At 39.4% G+C, this 21,983-nt stretch overlaps 4 protein-coding genes across 7 annotated transcripts; 3 read left to right on the top strand and 1 right to left on the bottom strand.

Moving 5' to 3' along the window:
- The first annotated feature begins 815 nt into the window (after positions 1-815).
- Positions 816-7,360, top strand: LOC147275370 (putative 3,4-dihydroxy-2-butanone kinase). 2 transcript variants are annotated; one of them, XM_086256366.1, is made up of 20 exons: positions 816-925; positions 1,180-1,253; positions 1,388-1,451; positions 1,905-2,017; positions 2,119-2,166; positions 2,469-2,540; positions 2,645-2,734; positions 3,036-3,209; positions 3,495-3,578; positions 3,953-4,008; positions 4,206-4,336; positions 4,407-4,499; positions 4,743-4,807; positions 5,291-5,434; positions 5,553-5,631; positions 6,100-6,163; positions 6,266-6,339; positions 6,412-6,524; positions 6,610-6,705; positions 6,910-7,360. In XM_086256366.1, the coding sequence occupies exons 1-20, from the start codon at positions 886-888 to the stop codon at positions 7,033-7,035; spliced, it is 1,800 nt and encodes a 599-aa protein (XP_086112492.1). In that variant the 5' UTR covers positions 816-885; the 3' UTR covers positions 7,036-7,360. The 2 variants fall into 2 exon arrangements, with proteins under 2 accessions (XP_086112492.1, XP_086112493.1); XM_086256367.1 differs by having other exon boundaries at positions 5,591-5,631; positions 6,080-6,163; positions 6,910-7,358.
- A 437-nt stretch (positions 7,361-7,797) lies between these two features.
- Positions 7,798-9,714, top strand: LOC147275369 (calmodulin). The gene is made up of 4 exons (XM_086228452.1): positions 7,798-7,953; positions 8,827-8,984; positions 9,161-9,241; positions 9,357-9,714. The coding sequence occupies exons 1-4, from the start codon at positions 7,878-7,880 to the stop codon at positions 9,489-9,491; spliced, it is 450 nt and encodes a 149-aa protein (XP_086084578.1). The 5' UTR covers positions 7,798-7,877; the 3' UTR covers positions 9,492-9,714.
- A 974-nt stretch (positions 9,715-10,688) lies between these two features.
- LOC147275368 (Acyl-CoA N-acyltransferases (NAT) superfamily protein) lies at positions 10,689-14,048 on the top strand. Of its 3 annotated transcripts, XM_086256272.1 has the most exons (9): positions 10,689-10,822; positions 10,904-11,006; positions 11,365-11,444; positions 11,556-11,885; positions 12,157-12,233; positions 12,376-12,418; positions 12,518-12,586; positions 12,868-12,919; positions 13,910-14,048. In XM_086256272.1, the coding sequence occupies exons 1-8, from the start codon at positions 10,727-10,729 to the stop codon at positions 12,877-12,879; spliced, it is 810 nt and encodes a 269-aa protein (XP_086112398.1). In that variant the 5' UTR covers positions 10,689-10,726; the 3' UTR covers positions 12,880-12,919; positions 13,910-14,048. The 3 variants fall into 3 exon arrangements, with proteins under 3 accessions (XP_086112398.1, XP_086112397.1, XP_086112396.1); XM_086256271.1 differs by lacking the exon at positions 12,868-12,919 and having other exon boundaries at positions 13,910-14,046; XM_086256270.1 differs by lacking the exons at positions 12,868-12,919; positions 13,910-14,048 and having other exon boundaries at positions 12,518-12,768.
- A 113-nt stretch (positions 14,049-14,161) lies between these two features.
- Positions 14,162-20,722, bottom strand: LOC147275367 (DNAse I-like superfamily protein). The gene is made up of 7 exons (XM_086256273.1): positions 20,568-20,722; positions 20,353-20,478; positions 15,601-15,919; positions 15,169-15,371; positions 14,910-15,018; positions 14,514-14,665; positions 14,162-14,404 (listed from the first exon to the last, which is right to left on the bottom strand). The coding sequence occupies exons 1-7, from the start codon at positions 20,717-20,719 to the stop codon at positions 14,167-14,169; spliced, it is 1,299 nt and encodes a 432-aa protein (XP_086112399.1). The 5' UTR covers positions 20,720-20,722; the 3' UTR covers positions 14,162-14,166.
- Between the last annotated feature and the right edge of the window lie 1,261 nt (positions 20,723-21,983).

Genomic DNA, 21,983 nt, shown 5'->3' with positions numbered 1-21,983 from the left:
CCTCAGTAGTCATGAATGTAGGCTAGGTTGTCTCATTTGTTAGAAGACCTTTGTCAGGTGCATTTAAGTGTGGCGGTTCATCCCAACATGATCTTCCTTGGAATGGCGGCAGGGAGCCAAGCCGACCCGAGCACATATTCTTATGTGTATACATGAAGCCCATGTGTGATCGGATCGGACATGAGATTCCTGACCGAACCGATCCAGCAGATAAGGGTCTTTCCGAGTCATAAATGGTTGACGTTAGAACTCGAAAGGAGATTCCTTCCGCGCTGAGCCGAACCGAACCGAGACGACTGTAGAAAGATGAATACTTAATCCTTTGGAAGATCATCGGTTCGGGTCGGACCGGGCATGGAGGACTCGGCGTGGCGATCCGACCTGAGCTGGCAGAGGAAGTGCCGAGCTGTGATAATGTGGAGGTCAAAATTTGACCACCGAGAAGTCAAACACTGAAGTTGGGTCTGACCAGCCACATGTCTAGCCGTGGTTGGCTGTTGGATCGGTGTGGGTTTATCCACAAACAGCTAGCATGCAGGAGTTTTGTTTATATGTCAATTACTACATAAAAAAAATAAAATTAAAAAGGGCAAAAACTTGAATGGCATAGAGGGAAATTGCGAAAAGAAGGAAGGGCAAAATGATAAAAACAAAGCAAAGAAATTTCTTGCTCGGACAAGCAACTATCAAGTCGCACACCCCACTCTTTTCTCAAGCAAAAGCCCCCTCTCCCGCAGGTGAGAGATACTTTTCACACACATATATATAGAGAGTCCCACTTCACCAATAACACCTACTCTCTCTCTCTCTCTCTCTCTCTCTCTCTCTCTCTCTCTCACTTCGGTTCATGCAAACCTAGCTAGGGTTCAATTGTCCACCATCGCCATGGCTTACCAGGGAAAGAAGCTCATCAACAACCCCAATGGTACGCAATTCGCCTCCTTCACTCTTGCATTTTCTACCCCGATTATTCTTTGCCTTTGTAATTTTCGCTCAAGCTCGTTTTTAATTTTTCGAGTATGTTATTGTTGCCGAGAAAATGCAAAGGAAATTAAATTTTGGAGTGACGATACTGTGCGCACTTTTAAGTTGGGACTTGTAGTAAAAAGAGATATGAGTGGCATAACTTCTGCTAGATTTTCACTAAGGGAGTTTTGAATATTGTGTTCATGGCTGCAGATGTGGTAACTGAGTTCATTGAGGGTCTCGTTGAAACATATCCTGGGCTGCAGTACTTAGATGGCTTCCCTCAGGTTTTTTTTTTTTTTCCTTTTTCTCAGTTCATTTCTTTCTTTGCCCTCCACATTGTGTTTATCTACAATGCCATAGAGCCATATCTACAAAAATAATTGCTTCTGATTGTGTCATTTCCTAAATGGGTGTACAGGTGAAGGTTGTGTTACGCGCTGATGTTTCCGGTGGTACATATGACAAAGTTGCAATTATATCAGGTTTGAGGCCCTGAAATTTACATTTTTATGGATGTGGAAGCCTATTTTGCAAAGTTGTTTACTGTGTTAAAAAATAGTGTTTCACTCCAGAACAGGTTCTTTGTTTTGTTTGTTTGGTTGTGCCCTCTGTGTTTCGGTATTTTGACGCTATCACTATGCAATACAGAATGAAAATAGAAAAAAATAAGTTTCTAGAAAAAGGAAATGAGTATGTATGATTTTGTGGGTGAATTCTTCATCTATCATTTTAACTAGAAAAAGGAAAAAAACTGTCAAAAGTAGATTCTAGCTACCAATAGAATCCATCTATCAAGTTGTTGATGTCAATCACTGGAAACCAAAGCCGAGCATAGATTACGATAATATTAAAACTATTATGAAGTTAGAATGAAATGGAATTTGAAAATGTGTGAGACAGAGATCTTTTCTTATTTTAATAATTTGATGATACAGGAGGTGGAAGTGGGCATGAGCCTGCACATGCTGGATTTGTAGGGGAAGGGATGTTGACAGCAGCTATCTGTGGGGATGTTTTTGCCTCTCCGCCAGTTGATTCAATTCTAGCAGTATGGTCTCCTGCATTTGTTACTTCAATTGAAAAGGATCTAGATCCTTCTTGTACAATTGTTATCCTAGATGGCTCTGATCTAATATAATTAAACTTTAGGGCATCCGAGCTGTAACTGGTCCTCTGGGTTGTCTTCTGATTGTCACGGTATAATTTCTACTTTTTCTCTAAATTTTCTATAGGAGGCAAATGTATGTATGGACAGGACGTTAAAGGACAGTCAGGGTATAATAAGAAGAATAGAAAAGAAGTAACAAGTGCAAATAATAATAATAATAATAATAATAATAAGAAGAATAAAAAACGAAGGAAATGACACCTTCATCCATATAAAATGCTGGAATTGCCTCTCAGCTTCATAAAGATTTATGGCGACAAGTATGGCCAGCTTTTGGGAATGTGGCTTTTGGTTTTCTGATATATGATGTAGCTATTTTGACTGTTGACAGAATTATACTGGGGACAGATTAAATTTTGGGTTGGCTGCAGAGCAAGCGAAATCTGAAGGTTATAAAGTAGAGGTATGTTTTGATTTGCATCTTTTTCTTTTTCCTTTTTTTCAGTTAAACCCCCTGGTTCATGGTTTGATTAAATATAAATAAAGGACTGATCTTTGATGCTGCAGATTGTAATTGTTGGAGATGATTGTGCATTGCCCCCGCCTCGAGGCATAGCTGGTCGAAGGGGTTTGGCCGGGACCATTCTTGTTCATAAGGTTCTTTCTCTCCCTTTTTTTCTGTCTCAACATTTACCATTGTAATGTGCTTTCTTTAACTTCTGAATTCAACCAATTAAATATTGTCCTTGTGTTAGATTAGTTGTCATTTCATGTATGCATGAAGGCTTATAGTGAAGAATGTTAGAAATAGGGTGTTTCATGCATGAGAGTTGGAAACCTTTTCGACCATCTCTTCATATACTAATTAAAATACTAGTTCACGGTATCAAAGTTTTAATTTCTGTATATTTTTACTAAATTTTTCTTTCAAATCTGTGATCCCTTTCTGAAAAAACAGATTGCCGGAGCTGCTGCTGCTGCTGGCCTTGTGCTTGCTGATGTTTCTGCAGAAGCAAGACGTGCATCTGAAATGGTTGGAACAATGGGTGTTGCATTATCTGTTTGCACACTGCCTGGTCAGGTTACACCAGACCGTTTAGGCCCAGGAAAAATGGAACTTGGTCTTGGAGTTGTAAGTTATTTCAGTGAGGGACCTTGTCCGTAAAACAAGAAGATCTGTATATATTTTCTAATCACATTAAAACATTTTGTTTTTTATTATTTCTGGTTTGCATAGTATTAATTGAAATTCATCTTATCTGCTCAAATACGTCAAACCTTATCCTGAATTGATTATTTTTTACCTATGGGATTTGCATGCGGCTATAATTACCAGAATTCTCCACAAACTGCCTGTTGCCTCTATTTACTTCTCAAATACTTTGACAAACTGACTGAAATTGGATTACTTTTACAGCATGGAGAACCTGGTGCTGCTGTGGCTGACATTCAACCTGTGGATGTGATAGTTTCTCATGTTCTGAATCAGATATTGTCGCCAGTATACCCCTGTACTTTTTAATCAGTCTTTTTATGTCTGACATGCTTGCTTTCCAAATAAGAAAGGAAATTTAATATATGTCATGCCACAACAAAGTTACATCCACTTAAATGTATGGTTACCAATATTGTCTCATGAAGATAGCTGATGTATTTTTGAGTATGATATACATAGGAAAAATAGGAAAACATCATGAATTGATTCAAGAACTGATTGAAATTCTACAGTGCAATTATCTATCATGAACATGGCTTTGTCAGTGCATATAATGAACTATTCTGTAACAACACTAAACCTGGTGTTTTTTTTTCCTTCCCACAACATACCAAGTCAAGGTCTAAATTTATAATAAATCTAATACTTAATCCTTGCAGGAAACTAATTATGTTCCTATTACTCGAGGTAGTAGAGTGGTGCTTATGGTCAACGGGTACGTTAGGTTTTCTTATTTTAAAGTTTAGTTGAGAATATCAATTTATGCGGGACTTAAAACATTCCTGTGGGAAAGTAAAAATGTTGAAATTTCTCCACTTTGTCCACTCTGTTTCCTTTTTGTTTTTAATTCCAAAGTCAGTCTAGGCAGAACTCTTCTTTTGTTAATTCCCTTTCTTTTATCCCCAATCGCAGGTTAGGTGCAACTCCTGTAATGGAACTGATGATTGCGTCTGGCAAAGCAGTACCTAAGTTGCAGCTGGAACATGGATTGGCTGTTGATAGAGTGTATACTGGGTCATTTATGACTTCTATTGATATGGCAGGTTTGTTCTCTGGCTCATGGAAACAGTACTATATTAATAATATACACATTCTTGACTCTGTGTTCTTCAGGTTTTTCAATTTCTATCATGAAGGCTGATCAAGCTATTTTGCAACGTCTGGATGCTGCAACAAAAGCTCCATATTGGCCTGTTGGAGTTGATGGTCTCTGATTCCGTCGTTTGAATGTTGCTTCTTTTCTTTATGTTTACATCATTTTTTTGAATATCAATGATTTTCATGAACACCCGGTGACATTAGTGTCATGAACGAGTTATATTACTATTGTACAATTGCATTTGTTAGCCTTCATTAGTTACATATATCCATAATAATCACTAAAAGAAGCCAAAATAAGGTCTGACAATGGATACTTTATGTTGAGCTTAGTGATTGTCCTGTTTGCAGGCAATCACCCACCTGCAAAGATTCCTGTTCCATTGCCTCCATCTCATTCAACAAAGAGTGATGAGGTAAATTCATAACAATTGTTGGTTGTCTTTGTTTGTAAAATTAGGTATGGACAACTGTGTTATTGAGGCATTTCCTAGTCAGTCTACACTTTTCCATTTCTGTAAAGCTTCTGGTGAATTAAACTGGTTTGATGTATTTGAAGTGAATTGCACAGCATAATTGCGTGTGAACGCTAACTATTTATATTCTGAGTTGAGCTTCAGAAATTGTCTAGAGTGCCTTCTGTGGATAATCATGGATGGGAAATAGTTAATAATAATTCTAATTGAAAAAGTGATGCACCTCTAGTAAGATTTCCCTGAATAGCAGATGTTAATGAGGGCTCGGACCCTTCTGCTAGGTCATCCTTCTTGCATGACATTTTGAAGCAAAATAATGATGAGATGATGTTAGTTTTGTATTTATTAACACTGATTATATCTGACCTCCTTGGATGCTTTCATGACTACTAAAACTGCTTGACTTTGTTTGCTTTTGATTAGTCTTTGGGTCGGCCAGTACAACTGAATGAACAAGGCCAGATTCTTGAGATGGCTATTGAAGCAGCTGCAAATGCAATTATAAAACTTGGAGACAATTTGAATGAATGGGATAGCAAAGTAGGTGATGGTGACTGTGGGTCAACAGTAAGTCCCAGCCTTGATCTGTATTCACTTTCATTTAGTTATTGAATCAGGATATGTTGTGTTTTATCTTATACCAGTCCTCAATCTCAATTCTCTTGTCATTTCCCGCTTGAATCAGGAAATGGTACATGCTAAATCTTATGTTTGCTGTTGCAGATGCATAGAGGTGCAGCAGCAGTTTTGGAAGACATGCGAAAGTAAGTTTGATTTTCAGTTCTCTTTTCTTTTTGATATATATATTTTTAATTTTGGGAAGGGGCCCGGGGGGGGGGGGGGGGGGGAGAGGGAAGGGGGACCGTGTTCCCTTGGTAGATTCTATAAATTCTATTATTTTTGTTGCTTATATAGTTATATGAGTTCAAGTTCAGATGGCAGAACAATTTGCTCAGGTTTTAATACTATTTACACTAGTGATAAAGCAACCGTCCTTCAAGGGCGCATTCTGGGTTCAAGCCTGGGCCATGTCCCTTATTTGCCTAGCCCAAAAAAGAAGAAAAATATACTATTACACAGGCTGGTTTGTTGCTTTCAGTTTTTTGAGCAGTTTTATATCATTAATAATGAAGGATTCGTGGTTAATTCGGAATGATTATAATTCCAAACTAAGCTTTTATTCATGGTCTTACCTGAATTACCATATTCCAGTTATCCTCTGAATGATGCAGCCGAAACAGTGAACGAAATTGGATCATCTGTCAGAAGAGTTATGGGAGGCACAAGTGGGATCCTGTAATTAACTTCTCGTCTGCTTGATTAAATTTTGACAATTTTCTTAAATTTTTAGTTTCATTTACTTAGACATACATCTTTACAGCTCTATTCTTGAAACAGATATAGCATATTTTGTACGGCTGCCTATGCACAGTTGAAAGCAAGCACCCAATCAGTTGTCACATCAAAAAATTGTGAGACAATTCCCCCCCTAATGTGATAATATTTAGACTCATTCACCTTGACTTAACATTCTTTTGATTCAGGGGCGGAAGCACTTGAAGCTTCCATTGCCGCTGTCAGCAAATATGGTGGGGCTAGTGCTGGCTATCGCACATTGTTAGATGCCCTTATTCCAGCATCTGCGGTTCTTCATGAGGTCATCAATAATTATCATTTTTTTTCTTGGTTGTTGATGTGGGCTCATAGTTTGGTACTTATTATATATCTGTTTTGATGAACAGAAGTTAAATGCTGGTGATGATCCTGCAACTGCTTTTGTTCTCTCATCTGAAGCAGCATTGGCTGGAGCTGAGTCGACTAAGCACATGCAGGCACAGGTAGCATTTAAGCTGATTCTTTTGCCTTCTTTCTTTAGAATCCTAGTTACAGTTTGGTTTGCATCTTCTGGTTCATTGCCCTAGAGGATTTTTTTTGTATTTATACTTTATACTGGTGGTAGAAGTGTTCCAGTGAAGTCATCTTCCGTGTCTCTATCAATTAGCCACATATATGGGGGGGATCTGACACAATGTTATATGCAGGCTGGCCGTTCAAGTTATGTCTCTGGAGAGATACTTGCCTCAGTACCGGACCCAGGCGCAATGGCTGCAGCATCGTGGTACAGAGCAGCAGCCGTAGCTGTGAAGGACAAATACCAGTCTTCATGAACCATTATTAGCTCTTGTTGCATTTCTGCTATTTTTAACTGCAGATACAACAAACTAATTTTTGTCATAATTTTGCACTACTAACAAACTAGGCTTCCCGCTTATGCTTTTGTGCGTAATGCAGAGAGAGCGAGTTTCTTCCATACATCTCATGTCCTCATATCTCTTCAGAAAAATGTAATGTCAATTATTGATAGAACTAAGAATAATGTGCATCGATATCTAAACTTTTTGGTTTCAAATGTTCAATTTTTGGGTTTGAAGCTATATCAAACTTTATTTCTTTCGAATAAAGAACATAGGGGAAAATGATGATGGCGCGAGGAAGAGAATGAAGGCCCATGTTCTCACTCTCTCTTTTATTTTATATTATATTTTTGTAATAACCATGTTCTCTTTGAATGTAAAAATGAAATGAAAAAAAAATAAAAATAGACTGATAATAACGGAATTAAACGCTAATATTAAAGAATTAAAAGAGGCGCTGCTCCTCAGGAGAAGGGCGAAGGAGGATGCGTACATGAGAGCATTGCTCATTGGTCAACTTTCATCGCCATCGCCGTCCGTCACAAGAAGTAGACTAGACACACGCGGACAGCTAAGATTGTGGGTCCCGGAATATCCGCACTGGTATATAGAATGCATAACATAAATATATATATATATATTTACGGAGACATCGATCACATGATTTCAACCGTTAGATTAGGTTCTAATCTAACAACTAAACAAGGATTAACTTAATTAATTCAAAGACTTAAAACTCACTGAATATATGTAAATTGGTTTCCCCGGTCTCCTCGATTGCTAGTCCACTTCTCGCAAAAACCAGACAACCCCAAATGGCTGAGAATCTAACAGAGGAGCAGATCGCCGAGTTCAAGGAAGCTTTTTGCCTATTTGACAAAGATGGCGATGGTAATTTTACTTCAATAAATTTTCTTTTTATCTTTCAGTCAGGTTACTTTGACAAAAAAAAGAGTCAGGTTACGCTTTTTTTATAATTATTTTGTACATTTTAGTTGGGTTTACTTTTGTTGGTTATGAATTTTGATTAATGTAGTGGCTTATTCTTTATCTTGCAAAATGGGATTGCTTTCTGAGACCATTATTTTCTTATTGTTTTGGGCTTTCTTTTGACGTGTATTTCTTCTGTTTGATGTGTATTTTTTTGTTATAAGTTCAGGTTTTTTAAGTTTGTTAGCATTGTTCCTGCATTGTTGTCTTATCTCTGTTTGCAGTGCTGTGGAGTATTTTATTTTATTTTTGGGTTTGTGATGCATAAACAGATCAAATTGCTAAGCTAGTTAGATTCATTTTTCATTTTTGTTTGGATATATAAGAATCGTAAACAGAATTCTTGCTCAAATGAAAGTGATTGCTTCCTGCTAGCAAGGCTATCCTTGCTTTATATCTGACAATAATTGATCCTTTAGGTTCATTCAGAAGAAACATTTGACCGATGTTACCGAACTGAAGAATAGGTAAAAAAAATTTCTTGACAATCTTTATAGTTATATGGCAACAGTAGATCAAATAATTTGGATTTCTTGGCACTTGATATTCGATTTCATAGCATAAAACTGGGGTTGTTAATACATAGGTTTAACTGGTCAGCTTAGAACATCAGCCTTTTCATCTTGTGGGCACATTACATATGCATGAGATGACCAGTCTATATATGTGGGATGAATTCATGTCAGATCTGGAAATGTTGATGTCTAACATATTATGCGGTCTGTCTCATGGGATTCTGCCGGCTCTAACATATTCATGTTTTTCCGCGCATAGGTTGCATCACTACCAAAGAATTGGGGACGGTGATGAGATCTCTGGGACAAAATCCCACTGAGGCTGAATTGCAAGACATGATCAATGAAGTTGATGCTGACCAGAATGGCACTATTGATTTTTCTGAGTTTTTGAATTTGATGGCAAGGAAGATGAAGGTATCGCTCCATTATTGTGTCATATTCATTTTGTTTCCCTTGGACCTTTCCTTTATTTGATGCCTGAAAAGCTTGTTCAACTCTTTTTGTCTGTGGTTTGGATATGTAATTGAATTCAGGAATAGTTTATATTATAATGTAATCACTGGAAAGTTTATCTCACTAAACTTCCACAGGATACTGATTCTGAGGAAGAACTCAAAGAAGCGTTCAAGGTCTTTGATAAGGATCTGAATGGCTTTATTTCTGCTGCAGAGGTAATTAAAGATGGTCGTGATATTTCTTTGATGATTTATTTAAGACTGGATTTGGATGTAATGGAAACTTACTTGTACGGTAAACCTACCTGTTTGCATATTTGACATGATGCAGCTTCGACATGTAATGGCGAATCTTGGCGAGAAACTGACAGATGAAGAAGTGGCTGAGATGATTCGTGAAGCAGATGAAGATGGTGACGGCCAGGTGAACTATGCGGAGTTTGTGAAGATGATGCTTAACAAGTGAACTGAATGCAGGTTTTGGATTCTGATCATGATATTGGTTAGGGATTATAATATAAACATGCTTGGTTATTGTAGAATCAGCTATTAGCATCTTTGTATTTGGACCTTTGTCAACAAGGTGGAATTCTCTTTTCTGTTAGGCAGAATTTAACTTTACTGTAGAATTATAGAATGTTGTGCTTGAAAATCATAGAATCTCCCTATCATTTCGGCTTGGAGATCAGAAGATTCAGTGTTCTTTTGCGGTGTATGACTCTGGAAGTTGGGAGCCTTGGGCAGAGCCGCAGATGGAATGTTCTGTTTGAAATTTGCATTGCAATTGCCTTCCCAACAATCAAAACTAGCAATATGAAATAGCAACACGACTACATTCATCATCCACTAACTTCTTCAATCCCATGATCACTCCCTATAGGCTATACCTCAACTACTAAAAAAATAAACTAAAATTCTTTCATGTCCTATTGAATGTGATGAGCTCAGCGAAGCGAAAAATTCCCAAGAGTTGCAAAGCTAACTAAATTTTCTACTCAATTCCCAGCATATTATCAACTTTAATAGCAGCAACTACTTGAGCAATGTGTATTGACGTACAGTCATAATTGCTGCTTTTCTAATAATGTAAATAATATATGAAAAAAAAGTATTTACTTTTTGGGTTAAATATAAAAATAGTTTACGAACCTTACACTTATTCTCAATTTAGTCTATTAATTATAAAAAATGTTAATCTGATCTACAAATTTTTCAAGTTGTACCAAAACAGTACAAACATTAATTTTCATTTAAAAAATTAACGGAACCAGTCACATGAAATGTGATGAACGGATTGAAATACTCTTAAAAATGTAGTTACATGTTGTGCACATGGCCAGTTTCTGTTAACTTTTTTCATTAACTTTTCTGATGAAAGTTAACGTTTGTACTGTTTTGATACAACTTGAAAAATTTGTAGACCAAATTGATACTTTTTATAATTAATTAATCAAATTGATAATCACTGTAAAATTCGTGGACCATTTTTGTATTCAACTTTTACTTTTTTTGTATTTAGGGAGGAGGGGAGTTTCAACTTAGATGCAGAAAATATTAAAATTTATTGAATGAATGGGTGCGTGTAATTTTTTCGAGGTGTTAGGGAGATATTTGTCTTTTCATTATTTATACCTAACAACTACGTGACCGGAGACCGGAGCGAGAGAGTGAGTGAATAGTGATTGACTTGTTTGAGCAGCAATGGAGTCGAAGGGGGTGTCTCGCGACCTCTCATGCAATAACAGCAGCAATGCTAATGCTAAGAGAGAAAACAAGGCTAAGCTCAAGCGCAAAGAGGTAAAAATTAAATTAAATGTCTTTCATCAACTCTGAAACAATCGCAACTGTTGTTAGCACAAATTAATTTTGGATTTCTAGATACTTGAGAAGAAGAAGGCTATGGATGAACTGATAAAAGTAGCTTCTGCCCAAAAGGACCATCTTTCTGCTTTCCCTGCCTTTCGCCATTACCAAAGAAACGGTATCTCACTCTCATCTTTATCTATGCCACTTTTTTCACAATTCTTTTCAAGATTTTGTTCATTTGCAGTACCATTCATTTTCTTTTTTCTTTTGTGACATACCCATTCTGGATTATGATCTCATTCAAGCAGGAAAAAAGGGAAAATTAGAGAATTTAAAATGGAATCCAGTTGCTTTTTTCATGTTTTTTCTTTGGTAGCATCCCATTCATGGGTTTTTCATTTTTGTATGCAAGTGATGAGCTTGTGCTCCTTTATAAGTTTAGATGGTCAGAACGTTCTCTTGGGGGATATTGCAGCTGTCTTTTAGTTTGAAGTTGAAATTTCATGTAATGCTTATGTTAATTTGGATATTAGGCCTGTCTGCATGCTTGGAATCAGGACGTGGGGACAACCTTTCCTCTCCTATTAAGCAATACATTCAAAATCTCCTTAAGGTATTTGAAGCCGTCCTACATTTTTCTTATTTCCACCACATTATGCGGATGAGTATCTGTCCTCATTTTGGTCTTTTGGGTAGATTTAGTTAAGTTTTGTAAAATCAGCAGGCCAATATGGAGGGGCCTTATGGATCTGAGTGGCCAGTGGAAGAGAAGGTGAAGCGCAGGGAGATGGTGGCACCAGAAGCACGTTATATATTTGTGCGTGAGGCTTCAAGTGCAAGTGCAAGTGAATTTTCAACAATGGCTGGTCAGGAAAGGTCTTCAACTAGTTGTGTTGAGGAGAGGGTCCCCATGGTTGGGTTTGTACATTTTCGCTTTGTCATAGAGGAAGAATTGCCTGTTCTTTATGCGTACGAATTGCAACTTGAGCCTCGTGTACAAGGGAAAGGTCTGGGGAAGTTCCTGATGCAACTAATTGAGCTAATTGCTTGCAAGGTGCTGAATTCTGTTCCTTCTTCCATTGTATGCTTGTATTTTATTGACTTCTCAATGAAATGCTGATTGGATGAGAAAAGTTTGAGGATTTGATATGATTCTTCAACCAAAATCCCCTGGTTTTTCATTTTAAAAAAAAAATTGGATCCCTTATCTTTTTCTGCCCTCAATATGTTTGTCTAAATATTGTTCTTCACCAAATTATCAGCATTCTATGTCAATTACTCTTCCTGGCATCTAGGCAATTAATCTAGCATTTCCATCCTTGTAGAACCACATGAGTGCTGTCGTTCTAACTGTTCAAAAAGCAAACTTGGTAGCTATGAATTTCTATGCAAGTAAGATGAGGTAAAGTTTCTTTGCTTGAATTTACCACATCTAATTATTTGAAGTACTTCATATCTGTATTTAGTAATTCTTAATTTTTTTTTTCTTTTATACTTTATATTGTCCTTGCATCCAATGATCAGATTTCTTTTTCTTTCAACAGATATGTTATATCAGCTATATCACCATCAAGAGTTGATCCATTGGTATGGGATTATTGGAAAAAGTACCTGCAATGTGTGAATTACTTATAAGTCCTACACCATTTTGTTTATTACGCTTGAACTAGTTTATTATTTGTGCAGATAGGGATTGAGAAGAGTTATGAAATTCTTTGCAAAACGTTTAGTAATGAGGCTAAAGCTATCTTGGAGGTATATTTCAAATTAGCTTTTGCAGTGGTAGTACAAGTAATGAAGCATATCATTACATGTTAACGTGGACATATAATTAGTCAGTATTTTTCGTTCTAAAAAAAGTTCAAGCAGTTGGAATATGAATATCAACCCATTTATATCTATCATAACCAACATCCCTTGCTAAGATATATTTGACATCTAAATTTTGTATATGTCCTTTGGGTACCTCTGAATACTTTTATAAGAATTTTGGATATAAACTATTAAGACATTTTGTTCATGTTTTTCTTCTATAGGAAAGTGGATGAACTGGATGAATTTTCAGCATACTAGTTCAAATTTTTAAAGGTTTGTTGTTTAATTCAATTGCATGGAGTATTCTCTCTCACCCCCTCCCATTCACTGTTTCCATATCAGCTTGTAAAAGCGTATCATATGATACAATTAAATTAATTAATAACTCTGAGCAGATGTACCACACGCTAACTTATGTAGAATGTAACTTTAGCCTAGCCTTTGGAAAGAAGAATAATAAGAAAAAAGGATACTGAATTTGGTGGTGATAGCTCATCTAAAACAACCTAAGGTAAGTTATATGAGATTAAAGAAAGATTATTTAGTTTAGATCATACAAAATCTCATCTCTGAATCCAAAAGTAGGAGATCTTTTACTACCTCTTTTGGTGTTTGTTTATAGCTCTCCACTTCCTGCTCTTGAAATGTTCCTCTGGCAGAAGCAATTCTACCTGTCTTAGAAATAATATAATTTGATAACTAATATCATATGTAAACGATTACTGTTTAAATACAGTCAACAAGATGGTTTATTGTTGGACAAAGTGCACAATCATCATTTAACGAAGTTGGTTTGTGTTCGATGGAAAACACAAGAGTTCTATAACTGATAGAAATTTGTAATTGATAACAAAGCAAAGCGGCTTACGTGTTCCTTGAGGAGTTACAAGTCCAGTGAGATATGCATCTGTTTCAACCAGAGCTGATTAGGCTTGATCTGTAATGGGAAATGATCATTTTAAAAGAAATTTAGCATTCGGTTTTAACATTATCTAAAAGCAAGAATTATGTGCACTGCAGTTTATTTCTATTTTTTAGATGTCTCTTTGCAGGGAGGGTTTTGTAGTCTGTTTGTTGTGCACATACATTACATACATACTTCCATACCAGTTTAACAAGATAGTAAACTGGGTGCTCTTCGTTAACTATGTGCTGTCACAAAAGGGCAGAATGATACATACATACATACATACATACATACATATTTTTCTCTTTTTTTTTTTCCTTGTATTTTTATGTTCTGAATAGAAACCATTTGAACAGGTTCATACAGTTTAACAAGATGGTAAATTGGGTGCTCTTCAGTAACTCTGTGCCGTCACAAAAGGGCAGAGTTCAGCTGGTGGTACTGGGTAAAATGTTTGTTCGGCATCATTAATCGTGAACTTACTGCAGAATCACTAGCATGCTTTTTCTCACAGCTTTATAAAATCACGTAGAAAGAAACTACAGCATTTGGTAGATGTTCTGCTGAATTTTCTTCTGATAAAAACATGCATGGTAATCCAAGATTATATTCATTAATGAAAGCTTGATCTCCACTTACAAGAATATTTGTCATTGAAACATTCTTCAAAATGGTTTGGAAAGCAAATAAATCTGTCCGACATAAAGCTTTGAAATCCTTTAGGATCTCTTAAGACCTTGATTTCTGCTGTAAAAATTGCCCAGACAGGTCGATGGTCTGACAGTCTTGATTCGCCTCTGCCATATTGGTTTTGCTTGAGTCCCTTCCCAAACCATATTATCCGATCACACCTACAAAACCATCTCTTAGTAAATTTTGCCATCCTGCTTTGCTTATTTCTAGGTGGTGGGCTAAGATTTATACATCATCATCAATATAAATCACTTTATGCATGCTTACCAGGCTGGAGCACGCTTTTTTCTGTGTTTTCTCTTCTGATCACAGCCAAAGTAAACTCCGGAATTTGGATAATATTTGTAGCTAGGCGCGAAGTTTATTGCTCCTTCATGCCAACCTTCGAATACATGCCCTTCCATGAGCTCCATCTTAAGCTTAAAAATAAATAGAAGAAATTCAAGAAATAAAAATGCATGGGTTTCTTATTCTTCTCTTTGTTTTTTTATAGAATTTGTAGCTCAATATGTTTATGTGTATAGAATTTGACTATAGTGATTATTTTTAAAATGATTTTTTGCAAGTATGATCTATATGTGACCCAGGATTTCTCTATTTTTGACGAAATGTTGCCCTCACATAAAATCTAGATCTCTTTAGAGCATGAAATGTACTTAGTACCTGATCATATTCCAACAAAAGGTTCCACTTTCTTTTCTCCACGAGATACTGTGTGGTGGCATCAGGCAAGTAGATCCTGTAGTTCAAGTCTCCAAGCCAGATCACCCTACTGCATTATGGGACCATAAACTTTTAGGCAACATCTCTATAGACTATATCCAACTTGGATATAATTAGATATATATCCACCAAGTGCAAGTGATGATGAATATGTTATGTAGTACCTAATGATGAACATGACACACACACACACACATACTCATGATCAAGAATTTTTGTGGGCAAGTGATGGAAGGGCGGCCCTAGTCCAGGAGTTGGAGGAGGAAAGGTTGTGCAAGACAATATCTCAGCGGCGTCTGCGTTTCTTCGTCTTTCATCACCATGTTTTGCTCCAGAAGCAAGATGACTACACACAAAGCAGAAGCTTGTTTCATGCAACCAAAATCTGACTGACACCGAACCCTGTCCATGTACGTGTGTATAAACAATTATGTTAATTAATTATGAACTGATTAAGCCTTAAATAATGAGGCCTGAGGGGAAAAAACAATTGATATGTATTTTCTTTTATTAATTATTTTGGTCTGAAACTGAAAGTAACAATGAATTAATTAATATGCATGCGTGTGATTATCAAACGATAAGAATATTTATATAACAAAAATTAATAAAATGTTATGTATATATGTACCTTGTTCCCAAGGCGACCCATAATACCAGAGCCAACACATGAGACACTGAGATGTGTAATATATTGGCATAGATGACTTGGAACCCAAACCGATAAAAATATTCCAACCATTTGCTTACTGATGATGCATCGGAAATCTCCTGAATTATTTTCATCAGCTTCAACACAAGTTGTACTGTGATCTCTGCCTTGATGATGTTGATGTATTTTATTATTGTTGTTAAGAGCTGCTCCGATCAATGAATTCCATTTCCGACAAATCTTGCGGTTTTCCGATCTTACAACATTTCCTGCATTCAGTGGCACAATTTCTTGGAACCTGAAAAGTAATTCAAATGATCCAAAACATATGTATTCATTAATTTCTTCTTAATTACTATTGTTATTATTAATTAATTAGGCCAGCCACATTAACTCATGAATAAGTATTACTACAAACACATAAACATATAAGTGATGAAACTGGCCAGATAGAAGACATGCATGCAGACGATTGATTGACCATGCACGATTAGTACTCATATATATATATATAATTAATTAGGAAAATACTCCGGTAACATATATGTTTCTTTTCGGGCGACATGGTCACCCCTCTTGGTGGTATCTACCTTCCCCTCACCCTCGGGAGATATCCTTCGTCCTCTACCACAACTACTCAGTTTTTGGTGGTCGACTGCCCCACAGCTTACAATGTCATCCTGGGACGACCGGCCCTTAACCAATTAAGGGTTATGATCTCCACTCACTTACTTTTGATCAAGTTCCCGACCCCATGTGGAACGGGGGTAGTCAAAGGCAATCAAGTGTCAGCCAGGTCCTGCTATATAACTTCAGTCAAGAAGAAGAAAGAGGTCAAGCCCTCTATGGCTGTTTGTGTCTCCAACACCTGCCCTACCCCAGACGCCCTACAAAACCATTGAGGTCGTCCGTCCAGGCACATACAGGCTCCGCGCCACAACCGGCAAGGAACTCGGCCACCCTTGGCGCGCCGAGCACCTCCGCTACTTTTACAAGTAGACACATGTTGTACCCCCCGGGGACTTTTTTCAATTTCATCTATGTTATCGCTTTCATAAATGAGAGTCCTACCACGGACAGATTTTTCTTCATTTTTATTCAAAGTGTTAATTGGCTGTATGGACCCCCGGGCCATCAGACATCTGACCCTACCCATATCCGCCCCATGCATTCAAGGGAAGCCAAGTACCATGCATTCAGGGCGCGGCTATGGCAAATGCATTCAAGGGAAACTAAGTACCATGCATTCACGGAAGTCCTACCACGGACACCTTTTTCTTCATTTTTATTCAAAGTCTTAATTGGCTGTATGGACCCCCGGGCCATCAGACATCCGACCCTGCCCATATCCGCCCATGCATTCAAGGGAAGCTAAGTACCATGCATTCAGGGCGCGGCTATGGCACATGCATTCAAGGGAACTTAAGTACCATGCATTCAAGGGAAAATCAATCTCATGCATTCAAGGGAAACTAAGTACCATGCATTCAGAGAAAAATCAATATCATGCATTCAAGGGAAACTAAGTACCATGCATTCGAGAAAATCCCACAATACCATGTATTAAAGGGAAGGGCATCCTACCCCATAAACGGGTTGGACACCCTCCAAACCATCCAAATATCATAAAGTACAAAGGGAATAATCGAAAGAGTTTGTAATTTGGCACGGGCTACATCCGACCCGACCATATAATTCAAACAAAAATAGGGCGATGGTCCGCCCACCCCTGCCCCCGGGCCTTGTTTGCTTCAAGCATTTATTTGGGATCCTCTCCCATGTCATGCTCCCCACCTGTGGATGCTCCATCCTCGGGCTCTTCCCCCTGGGCACCTCCCTCTGGAACGTTGGTATGTCCATCATTACTGCCAGCCCCTAACAGACCACCTGCTTGGCTTGGCTCAGCTCCTCCTCGCACTGCTCCAACTCTTGCCTAGCCTGGTCTGCCTCCCTCCTGGCCTGCAGTAGCTCGGCCTGCAATGCATTGCTTAGGCTTCCTGCCCCGGCTCGAGCCCAGGCTTCCGCCCTGCTCACCACCCAGGCTTCCGCGCCGCACACCCACTCAGGCTTCCTCGCCGCGCACCCACCCAGGTTTCCGCGCCCCTGACGCCAGCTCTCTCCGAGCTTCCGCCCAGTGCACCACCAGCCCCGGCCCGAGCCCAGGCTTCCGCCCCGCACACCTGCCCGTAAAAAAAAAAAAAAAAACAACAAAAATCAAGATGGGAAGTACTCGGAATACCATGACAACACCATGGACATATCAAGGTCGCTACTGGTTTCCCACCCCTCATATGTGCTCTTCCACCCCCAAATTTACAACATTCACCCTATCACTTTTCACATGCTCAGCCACCAACCATTTATCAAAGCCAATCTTCAAAAAATCAATTCAAGGGGAAGAGCCATGACAACCCATGCCTTACCAGTCTTCCGCGGCTTCAACAGCTCGGACGGGTTCCGACCCACTAATCTTGTTTCCTACGTACCTGGCAAAAAACACAACAATACCCAATAAATTACAAAGTCCAAAGTGTAGGCGTGTGGCCTACCCAGTGCTCGGCAAGGTTCATACCCACCTGCCCCTCCACCTGCCTCTACTCACATTATCCACAAATTCACAAACAGACTTCCAAGGTCCGCCTCAGGCTGGACAACCACAGTTGCTCACATTTCTCAATTTTCCAAGGAAAACAATTTTCACAACACAGAGCTTGACAGGATTCCAAACATTTTTTACCTTTAGTGCTTCGAACAGCTCAAAACCGAGCTGTGGTTTTTGCGCCGCTACTGAGCAGCCCCCCCTGCGCCGCTACTGAGCAGCCACACCCGAGCCGAGCTGAGCAGTCCACGCAACCCTCCTGCCCAAGCAGCCCGTGCACAACACCTCCGACCACAGCTCCTGATCCGACCCGAGCCCAGCCCCTTCTGCCCGAGCAGACCTGCACACCAGCTCTGCACACATCACAGCTCCGTGCAGCACCACCCCGATCCGAGCACTCACGCCGATCCGAGCCCCCTCACAGCCTCGGCCCGAGCTGAGCAGCAGCACACCCCCCCAGCGGCGCGACTTCCGAGCTCGGCAGGTCCGGCCCGAGCCCACACCACCCCCCCCGAGCCGCGCACCCTCTCAGCTCCTCCGCCCGAGCCCCGAGTCCGGCCCACGCCCCTTTTCTTCCAAGTCGGTCCTCTTCTGACCCACGCGCAGCACGACCCGTCGCTCTTCCGACCCGCGCGCTTCCTCTCCGACCCGAGCTCGGCAGATCCGGCCACACACCCTCCCGACCCGCCGACCCGAGCAGCGCTCCAGCCCACCCGAGCCGAGCCCAGCACTCACCCGAGCAGAGCCTCTGACCCGCGCGCTCCCTCCCTCCGCCCCGAGCACAGATCCGGCCCGGCCTCTTTCTTCCGACCCGGCCTCTTCCCTCCGACCCGAGTTGCTCTTCCCCCGACCCGAGCCCCCTTTGGCTTCCCTGTTTTTCTTTTTCAAACACAGCCAAGCAAATACATACTCTCTCCAAGACAGCCAAAAAAAAAAAAAAAGACAAAAAAAAAAAAAGAGGGGGGGCAGCCCTATATTCGGTTATCAAAAACCAAAAGGGAGGGGCAGCTCTATATTGCATCATTTTTCCAAAAGGGGGGGGCAGCTCTATATTGAGTTATTTTTCAAAAAAAAAAAAAAAAAAAAAAAAGGGGAGAGTTGTAGTTGTGGGTGTGCAATCTTTATATTTGGGCTCTACCATTTCATGCTAGATTCTCATTTACAAAGGGCGACATCCCACCATTAAAATCGGATGAGATTCACTGGGATTACACGAAGCGTCTACTGCTCGGAGTACAGGGTGATCAGACACCAAAAAAAAAAAAAAAAAAAAAAAAAAAAGGGATCTTTCATATGTAACCCCCCAAGCTTTCCTACAGTACAGCTTTTCTTGCTCAGGAACTTGGGGGACTTCTGGACAGTATCTTAAGCAGGAACAAGTATGTGGACACTTGTCGTTCTGCTCGGACTTCTTTGTGTGCAAAGTTCCCAACCAAGAAGTATCTTTTGCTCGGAAACTTGGGGGACTTCTGTTCGTATGACTAATCATCTCGGCATAACGACAAGTGACATAAGGCTTAACATCATGTCGTTGTCGTTTGGGCCTAGACCCAAAGACTAAGCCCCCGCTAGGCTCCGGCCTCCTAGGCCTTAACCTTCTAGGCTCCGGCCCCATAGGCTCCGGCCTCCTAAGCTCCGGCCCCATAGGCTCCGGCCCCATAGGCTCCGGCCTCCTAAGCTCCAGCCTCCTAGGCCCCGACCCGTGTCAACTCACTCGGATCCTCGAGACCGGTGACACGTGGCGCTCCCACAGTGCAAGTCATCACAAGGGACACGTGTCATCACCGGATTGGTTGACACTCTTCCAAAGGTACTATAAAAGAGGTACCTTCTTGTCACAAAAGGGGAACTGAAATCATTATTATACTATTCACTCACTCTGCTCTTAGATCTTTCTGAACACTGACTTGAGCGTCGGAGGAACTTTGGCCGGCACCACACTGGTGCCCTTCCCGCTCACTTTTGTGTACCTGTGCAGGGTGCTTGGATATCATTCTCTCTCATTACTCACCAGTCGGACCCAGCTACCCGTTCCTGCCCCACTTCGACGTGTCATCCACTCAGTGGTGGGTCAACGGGCCTACGTGGTTCGACTCGACGTTGACTGCTTTACCATTTTTGAGCATCAACACCCAAGAACGTAAATATTAGCAGCAGTAGCAGCAGAGTTAATATTAGGTGTGAGCCAATCTTGCAAGTCCAAAGAGTCAGGAGGTGAAACACCTCCAACATTCCAGGAACCCACGAAGATATTATTCCTGCAGATCAATATATATCATCATAACCCAAATTATATATATTATATCATTATCATCATCTACTAGAGTCACTAAACTATACAACATACTGGTATGTATTTCGATGAGCAGTAGTACTGGAATTCTTGTTGGAGCTGATAATTGCTTGATTTTTACTTGGTCTTTCCAATTCCAATATGGTCTCCATGGAATTATCTGGAATATCCGCGATCAAATTGTATTTGCTGCGGCCCAATCTCATAATCTTATGATCACCTATCTTAATTAGTTAAACAAAATTAATGCGCATGCATTAATGATATATATCACTAATGAGATGCTCAGTCAGGAGCTAGCCATACAAAATGATCAACCTTGAGAGAGAGAGAGAGAGAGAGAAGAGAGAGAGAGAGAGAGAGAGAGAGAGAATTACTCACTCTTCCTTGCAAAGAGAACTGATTAGTAATGGAATTAAAGGGAATAATGCGACCCACAACCCCTTTCGTGAGAGAGAATTAAGGTTTAAAAGATCCAATTTGGCTATTCATTTTGGAAGGACAGAAGTATATATACATTCGGCTTATTCACACCATTGGTCTATGTAACATACACTTTTTTTTTATTTTGCCCCCTGAAACTTAAATCCTCTTAGTTTGCCACCTGAACTTCACACAGTTGTTGCAAAAGACTTTATGTCGTCAATTCTGTAAATTTTTCTGTTAAAAAAGCTGACGTGGCACCTATATAGCATGGGTGGGACTATTTTCTAGTTATGTAATATTCATATAGACAAAAAAAATAATAAAAAATTGACATAGATCTTATTATTTTTTAGTTTAAAAATTATTTTTTATTATTTTTTTTATTCACATGGATCTTACATAACTAAAAAAATGTCTCACTCATGTCATATAGGTGTCACGTCAACTATTTTAACAGAAAAATTGACAGAATTGACGGCATAGGGTCTTTTGCAACAACTGTATAAAGTTCAGGTGACAATTTGAGATGATTTAAATTTCAGAGAACAAAATGAGAAAAAATGTATTTTATAGGGGACAATAATGTGAATAACCCTATACATTAATAACCTAAGCTAAGTACGTGTCGTGGATGATGATGCAACCATCTGCTCATACTATATTTAATTATTATTAATTAATGGGAATATTAATTAATTAATTCTTGATATATGGGATGGAAGGTTCAGGTTCAGTTCAGGTGCGGGGATGAATTGCTATTACTCATCAAAACAAAACAAAAATAATAAACTAAATTATAAAACATGTGTTTCACTCCGTCTCATATTTGTACATATATATATGGGTTTTTTGTATAAAAAATTTGTTGTTCTGTGTGTTTGTGTTTGTTTGTTCATGGGTGGCTGGCCTAGCTATATACTTAAGCAATATTATATGTACCCCCAGAAAGGCTAGAGCTATAGGCCAGAGGGTGTGTCAAGGAATCACATATGAATATTAGAATATCGTGGTAATTGCATGTGACGCGTGTGCATGTGTAATATA

Source organism: Dryas octopetala, chromosome 9 (genome assembly GCF_963921425.1).
Source record: "Dryas octopetala chromosome 9, drDryOcto1.1, whole genome shotgun sequence".
Classification (NCBI taxonomy): domain Eukaryota; kingdom Viridiplantae; phylum Streptophyta; class Magnoliopsida; order Rosales; family Rosaceae; genus Dryas; species Dryas octopetala.
Note: the sequence above shows the minus strand (reverse complement) of the source record. Positions and strands in the feature narration are given on the sequence as shown.